Genomic DNA, 8,122 nt, shown 5'->3' on the forward strand with positions numbered 1-8,122 from the left:
TAAACGGTCGACTTAAACACTTACTGCTGACTAAATGAGCATCTTTATTTACTTACATGAATTTTCCAATTTTTTATAAGGAAATATTTTTTTAGTAACCATTTGTGGTCTAAAGCACTGTTTTTTGCTAATTCTTTCTTCTTCTTTAAAAAAGTGTACTGCTATAGTGCGATCGCCACCTAGTGGCCAAACTGAAACGTCCTCCAGGAGAGGCAGAACAATGTTTACAATTTTTGTTAGAATTTCTCCTTATAACACTGTATGCTATTAACAATCTCATTATTTCACTAAACATTTTACAGTATGTGAACGGTATCAGATTAATGTAAATAAATTCAAAACATATAGTAGATTATGAATGAATTTCTAAAAAAAAAATGTGTATAATTTTGTAAACCGTTTAAACTCAAAATTGAATAGAATCAAATTGAATTAAAAAAATCTGAATCTAAGCTGGTTCAGGCTCTTGTGAACTGAATTAACTCATTTTAGGAAATGATCATCGATATCCAGCCTTACAAAAACCTCTGTATGCCAATTTATTGTTTACCCTTATAAGGAACCTCCCTAATTAATCAAAAGCTGCAAGCGCACTCTTACTGCATAGCTATGGATGTTGAGATTCCATTTTAAATTATATATACTTTCAAACAAGGCAACAAGGTAAGCTCTCCCCTTGGGGGATGATAGATTTACAAGAAATTGTAATAAATCAGAGTTAACTGGCCTCCAGGAGACAAAGCTGTGTTGACTCTCAGGATGGGTTTTGGAGAGCTTAAAGCTACATTTGGAGCCACAGCAGAAACACCTCTCCCAGCTTCCTGCTAGCATCACTCATTTCCTCGGGTTTGGTCATGAGGCCCAAAGCTTTGACCTGTCAAGAAGTTATCTTGTGAATCAACAGGAGAGAAAGAACCCCGCGGAGTTCAGGGGAGACCACGAATGAGCAGAATTCTAACACTCCAGTCTTACTTCAACGTCCGAGCACTTCTGTGAGGGTTGGAGGACTGCGAGAGCAAGAGATGAGGAGAGAGGTGGGAGCAGCGTGAGGCAAAGTGAGGCGACACAAAGGCGAATTGTAGGAAACTCTGCCAGACAGCATGTTGACAACCAACCAGCCTTGGATCGTGGTAAAACTCCGGTTTGAGGGAAGATTTGTGGCAGAAATATCATCACAATTTGCACTAACAAAATTCCTAGAAACAGTATTGTAGCCTCACAACTTAAAAACAAGACGGCATGAAGGTTATAGCTAAATTTAGACCGAGGTGCATGGATTAAAGGTTTTATTTTTGCATATACGGGACTCTGTTTTCCTCACTAAATAAATAGAGAACACTATTGTGAGTCAGAATGTGCAAGGTTGTTTGTCTCCATTTGTTTCAGTGTGGCCTCTGATTAGCAAGTGACCCATCCAGCGTTTAACCTTCCTCTCACATGACAGCTGCGGCAGACTCTGGCACCCCCCTGCATCAATAAACAGCTTGAAGGGAGCATAAAAAAGCAACCGATTTATCTGAAGTATTGCACAACTGCTTTTTTGGCTGCTCCAAGTTTCATTTAGAGACCCATTCCAATCTTCTTTTGATCCATCTTCAAAGCGTTCCCAGTGGTCTTTTATTTAGAAAGATACAGTTTTTGGACTAAATCAAAAAGTCTGTTGTTTTCTTTGACATCATTTATGCAGAAATTTATTAGAAAATTTCCTCTGATTTGATCAGCTGTTGGACAGGACAAGTTAAAAAAAACAAAAAAAAATTCCTCTGAGTTGTGGGCCGAATGTTGTCATGGAACATGCCCAGCCTCACTTCCTGTCATCCATCTGTTTATGTGGTCTCCCGCTATATTACAACCCTCAACCTAACATCACTGGTACAACAGTGAGAAGGAAAGAACCCAAATGCAGGGAAGAACCGCAAAACAAGATGTAAACAGCTGAGTTTCTTTAACACATATGTGCAAAATGTGATAGAAATTCTGCAAATATTGAAAAAACACAATTTCGAAATGACACTTTTTCCATTAAATCACAAATAAACACAAACCCACTCATGTGATAAGACATTCAAAAACCCAACGACGGATGTGGACTTTGATTTACATTCAAATACATTCAAATGTTTTATCACGGCATTAGCGATCATCATCATCTATCAAAGGAGATGTTGGCATCTTATTCAGGTCATGGAGCGGGAAGCTATGTGGGAGTGGCTACGGAAGACGGGATTTTGGGGATTCGTGGATGGTGATTTTAGAGAGGAGCTGTGAATCCAACAATTCCTCGAGAATTCAACTTTTGACGAGCGTCGTGATGCTGTGGGACCTCCTGTGTGCAGCGTCACTGTTGATTCTGTGATTAATATAATTTTTAAAAAGTGTTTACAATGCTGTCTTGTAAAATATGCAAATTTTGATATACGCAAACTCATTTTTTGATTAATGTGAGTTTTTTATGAATTGACACATCTCTATTAGGCAAATTTGCAAATCCAATTTGTGGAATTGTTAGTGATTCAAAAGTAGAGATGTGTTTTCTTGGGCCCGATTCAATTCCTAGTCATTTGAATACTTTCTGCCAATACCAAGTCCCGATCCGATACTTTTCTAACACGTTTAACAAATTTAATAAAGAGATAAGGTTTTTTTTTTTTTCAATTTTCATTTAACACTTAAACAGAGCACTTCTTTTCCAACAGCAGCGTCTCTGTCTGCGGGCAGCACAGAGAGCGCTGTTCTCATTTAAAAGAAACATGACCCCGATCTTTTTTCTTTTAAAATCCCTGTGTAGGTCGTTATTTGCATGAAGACAACCCAATAGAGACATTTTTAAAATGTTTTTCAAAAGAGTTATTAATCACGGAAATTCAAATTTGTGAATATCTTGCTAGCCTACCTTAGCTTAGCTTAGCGTAGTCGAACAGTTTTTGTGAACCTCTTTCTCAAAGTAGTGCCACAATATTTAAAGGTTACACATCATGAACAAACTCGACAATTTAAAGTATTTATCTGGAATGTTTAGCTTGAAATATAAAGTGCTGACCACAATAGGAATATATTAAATGTCCGAGATTGATCAGGAGACATCATTCGATTTCGATTCAGTCATCAACCACGTGATCAGACCCAATTTCCGATCACGTGATCTATAACTATCAAAAAAGGGGTTATTAACAAAATGTGAAGCCAAGGAGAAGATGGGTAGAACACAGAACGAGCCGACACTGAAAGCTGGTGGAGAGTCCCTTAAATCTTGTGTGGCTGTTTAGCAAAGTGCAGGCAGCTGTGACTGCTCCACAGGTGAATGGGCGGAGTCACAGCCAGCCTGCACAGAAGCTAAAGATGAAATGAAAAAAAAGAACATTCCATCAAGCAGGTCAGCAATATTAGAGGGATCCAGTTTTGAGCAGCTCGGATGAGGAAAACGAAGACGTAGACGAATGTAGTCGTCTTCAAGTGCCGCAGTAGCTTCTATGTCACCTACAAGCTTTTTCCAATGGTATTTTTGAATTAAGAAATACATGGAAATGTAACTTACTTCATATATGTCCTTCATCATGAGAAAAATGCCACATAGCCATGTTAAACAAATCTGTTTTCGTCTGTGCGGCTTATGTTTTCTTTTCAAATAAACTTCCTTCCTTCTCTCCTTCAGGCGGTTTTTCTTCCAGCCAACGTGCCCTCAACTCTGAAACTTAACACCTGCAGTGTTTTCCTGCTGCAAATTTGGCCACAATAAGCAGTAAATTGGAAGCATAAAGCTTACCAAAAGGCCAATTATTCATTCTGATAATCCCCTCCACCAATTGGCTGTTTATGTCAAAGTGGAAGCAGCCAAATGATAATCCAGCCCCTTGTTTTTCAGTAGTTATACCTTCAGATGTCTTCCTGTTTCAGTGCTCCATCCGGACTGACCTGCTCATTTGGCTGCTTGTCTTAATCTGCAGAGGTAGATCTCATAGGTTCTGCGGATGCGATCCCCTTCAAACAACCCCGCAACTAATGATTGTCTTGCAGGCACAGCTGGAGTGGAATGTAGCTGACACAGGCGGCGGTTTCAAATGCCCAACACAAACGCTTGAGCGGCTGCGCCGAGGTGTGTGACTTACAAACAACTCTGCAGGCAAAATCACTGATGAGTACACGCAGCTAATGTCCTATAATGACTTTGTCACCATCGCAAGATTGAATTTTGATTTGCCCTTCTATGATCCAGATTAAAAATGTAATCAGAAAGAGGAGAGTCTTTCAAAAATGTTATGCTACTTTTATGAGACCTTGGGCTTTCCACTAGACAGCCGGTTGATGTACCGCCAAAAAAAATAAATAAATGAAAATTCCAGACTTATTGACAGAAAAACCAGAAAACCCTGACCACAACTGCATGTACATCTTTCATTTTTGATGCGAGTAACCACAATCCCCTCTCAGTTGTGGAGCGGCTTGATGTGGTTAGGGAGCCAAAAGAAGAAAAAAATTCAACGAAATAGATAAATAACTTTTTTTCTCCTTTCCTAGGGCACAAACAGCTCCTTAAAAATAAAAAAATAAATCTTTTTTTTTTAAACTGAGTTATCTCGCTATGTATCTAAATGTTTTATATGCATTTTGTATGAGTGGGAAATGAATCAAAAGGGAAAAAAAATAAGTCTTAAGAAGTGAAAAGATTTAAATCTCTCCAGGGCAGGTGCAGTTTTGATTTTTTTTATGAATACCTCGACTTTGTGTTAATAATTTCAATCCTTGTCAGGGCAGTACGGTGTTTTAACAAGCCCTAATGTCACGAGGAAAGGTCTAAAGGTTGCACCGCTGTCTAAAACCTGAATCTCAGCGTTCTTGCTGCAGAGCGTTCCTGACAGATTGAAGCTTTCGTTTCCACACGGTTTCATGTTTTTCCTGACTCCAACTCCTGTTATTTACCTTTTTCTCATGTCCTACATACATACATGCAAACATCGTTCAGAGTCAACAAATTCTACATTGAAATTCCGGGTCTGTGAAGGAGGTTGTGCTCATTCTCCCATAACATGATAAATCTATAATCTTACTTCAGGCTGTGAATTTGGAAGAGAGAGCCTTCCTTATTCACCTCAAGTGCTGCAGACACCTATTACTATTCCTTGCACATTTCTTCCTGACATGAATAGATTTTCAACTCGTCTTACCCTCCTTCAAATTGGTGCATGGGCTCCTTACAACCACATCTAGGGTCATTAAAGGATTGACAAGCGCAAAATGTTAGAAAGTGTCTATTTTTTTTTTTTAGCTATCTGATATCAATGTGTAATTATCCTGTAATGCCTGTTGTTATGGAGCGCGCCCGCTGCTGTTATTCTGCAGCACATATAGATGTCTGCAGAAGCTGCTGTGATTGTGTTCATGCATAGGACATTTGATTGCATCCTGCTGTTTCTCTTCCATTATTTCTGTCACTTTCTGATAGAAATATGCTCCAAAAATACATGTTAAAGAAAATAAAATGAAGTTTCAAGAAGCCCCCCATTAGGATCTCCCAAAAAACCGAGGGCAGAGAGGGAGCCGTCGGAACAGCAGTGTTAAATAGGCTTCTGCACTCAGAGGCAAATGCACTGAATGTACAAATGCTTCATTTGAATTCTCTCTTTGGCTGGGCTCCAAGGGGGAGGAGCAAAAGTCTGTCTTTCCTTTGCACTCCATTGCTCATATCCATAAAAATCATGACTCAGGTTTGTGTGAAATTCCACCTTCAGTGCTGAGAGCAGGCGTGACCTATCCACTAATGTGTCGGTGACTGTTTGAAGGAAATGTGGGACCAAATTAAAGTGGATGTGAAAGAAACAGGCAGCACTTTTAAAGGAGACATTTTTCACTTTTGGAACTTCAAGTTTGGAGATGTTTTGAACCAAAAACTGCAATGAACGACAAAACGAAAACCATAAATGTTGGTCAAATTACATATACTGTTACTGTATGTGCTCTGGAGTTAAAACACAGCACTATTCCTTTAAATCTCTTTTTTATACACAGGAAATAAATAATTGAGGAGATACATTAGTTTGCACATGCCTGTGTGGTATAATGGCTGACATGATGTATCTGGCAGCATCCTTACTAAGTGGAGTTTTGACGCCTCACCTCCACACCAGAAGCAAAACACTCACTTTATATGATAATGTTGGATATGCTGAACTACACACTCACAGCCTTCATATAAGTGCCACTCAGGATTTCTTTAGCTCTTTTGATGTTTCATTTGATAGAAACAGATTTATTTATATATAGTGTCGCAAAAAAATATGTATATATCTGACAGTCACTGATTCTCTGAGCTGTCTCACTTATAAATATGAACGCAGTTTGTAAGGTTAGAAAGACTAAAGCCTCGTTTCCACTGAGCGATCCAGTCCAGTCCAGTCCAGTAGTATGAGCATTTCTAAAAAACACATTTTCACTCTCAAGTCGTTAAATATTGACGTTTGGCTATGGACCCCTCAGTGTCAATTTTGACGTTTTGGGTGACCCCACACTAAGCGGCTGGATGGCTCAGTGGGCTAAGTATAGGGTTCAAGGTGTCCACTGATCTCCAACCAGATTATGTCCTTAGTCAAACCCTTGATGCTGCTGCCTAACTGGGTCCTTGTGCCCTTCAAGGACAGGGTTGCGTCAGGAATCTCTGCCAAATCAGTGATGCAAAACAGTTGGTGCTGTTTCGCTGTGGCGACTCCAAAATGGGATAAGCCGAAAGGAGAAGAAGGGTGTCCCCACATTAAATCCCGGGTCCCCAACCTTCAGGCCGTGAACTGGAACAGGTCCAGTACTGCGAGATGGAGTGCTCCGGTACCCCTACCCAGCACCAGAGAGATGTCCGTTGCGGTATCAGATGCAATACCGTGCCCAAACTGGTACCAGCTGCGATACCGAGTGCGTACCGGATGCAAACCGGTCCCGGGTTAGGGTACCTGCACTGCTACCAGAAGAGAGAGGTACCGGGTACAAATTGGACAGGGTACCGCACGCAAACCGGTATTGGGGTTAGGCTACCGGTACTGGGTTAGGGTACCAATACTGCTACCAGAAGAGGTACCGGACGTGGCTCACAATAAAAAATGAAATAAAATCATGGGATTGATTTACAAAACTTAATGCTAAGATTGCTGCTTTTACAAAAGTAATGTCTTAATATTCCATGTTATAGAAATGGTTCATATCTGAGGAAAGTTTCAGACTCTGAATGAGTTTGTCCATTCTTTGATGGCTTCGTAAGAAAAGACTTTCTGCTCAAAGGATGAGCTGCGTTCAGACAACCTCCAGTCATAGTGGTCCTGGCTGTTAGGTCAGAACGGAGCTAGACATGTTTTTTTCAGTGTGGGAGGCGCCATATTGTTTAAGATTGTCAACAAAACCTCAGATCTCAGAGGTTTCTTATCTAATACTTTTTCCGCTATTTTTAAGGTCTTGTTGTTGCAGACAAGGTTGTAGGTTCATAGCAAACGGAACCAACCAGATAGGGCGGGCTAGTGTTGAAACCATTGGCGAAGGTCATTACGACAAAAGAAAGCACCAAGAAAGTGGTTACATTCAACGTTCTGTCAAACATTAAATGCTTTGACAAAGTATCAAAACCAAGAGTGGAAAAAAGAGCTACTAGATGAACTCCATTGTTTTTGTTGTTAGTTTCACTTTTTTGGTGCAGTCGAGCCACTATCTTCACAGCCACATGTGCCATGACGGTCCATTCTAAACCAGACCGGACATGAAACGAAGCTTAACGGTTGGAAATCCAGAAAATCCTTTTGTATGAATATTACATCAATTAAGTGTTTGGTCAACAACAAAATGTTCATCTGCATACTTTGTAATGCAATCCTGGTTGGTGACGACAAAAGTCAAAAGTACCTTGAAGGTCTTCAGAAATTTTGCCCTGTAGCTGCTATTCTGGCCCGTTCTTTCATGCAGATCTTTTCAGGAGCTGTAATATTTTGGAGTTGTTGCTGGGCAACCTGGGTTTTCAGTTCCCTCCACAGATTCTCTATTCCAGGGCTGGCCAACCCTGATCCTCAAGGGCCCCAACCCTGCCTCAGGTGTGGCAGCAGAGCAGCCACACCTGAGGCAGCAGAGCAGCCACACCTGAGGCAGCAGAGCAGCC

The 8,122-nt window shown here is 40.4% G+C and overlaps 1 protein-coding gene across 6 annotated transcripts in view; it reads left to right on the top strand.

The window, feature by feature from the left end:
- grid1a (glutamate receptor, ionotropic, delta 1a) overlaps window positions 1-8,122 on the top strand; it is a 395,293-nt gene that overhangs the window by 55,828 nt on the left and 331,343 nt on the right. For 5 of the 6 annotated variants that reach the window (XM_036215433.1, XM_036215430.1, XM_036215429.1 and 2 more), the window contains one exon: window positions 4,015-4,093. The exons of the other annotated variant lie outside the window; for it this stretch is intronic. In XM_036215433.1, coding sequence (XP_036071326.1) covers window positions 4,015-4,093 — 79 coding nt within the window. The remainder of the gene's footprint in view (window positions 1-4,014; window positions 4,094-8,122) is intronic. 6 annotated transcript variants of the gene reach the window in all.

This window comes from Oryzias melastigma, linkage group LG15, assembly GCF_002922805.2.
Source record: "Oryzias melastigma strain HK-1 linkage group LG15, ASM292280v2, whole genome shotgun sequence".
NCBI lineage: Eukaryota > Metazoa > Chordata > Actinopteri > Beloniformes > Adrianichthyidae > Oryzias > Oryzias melastigma.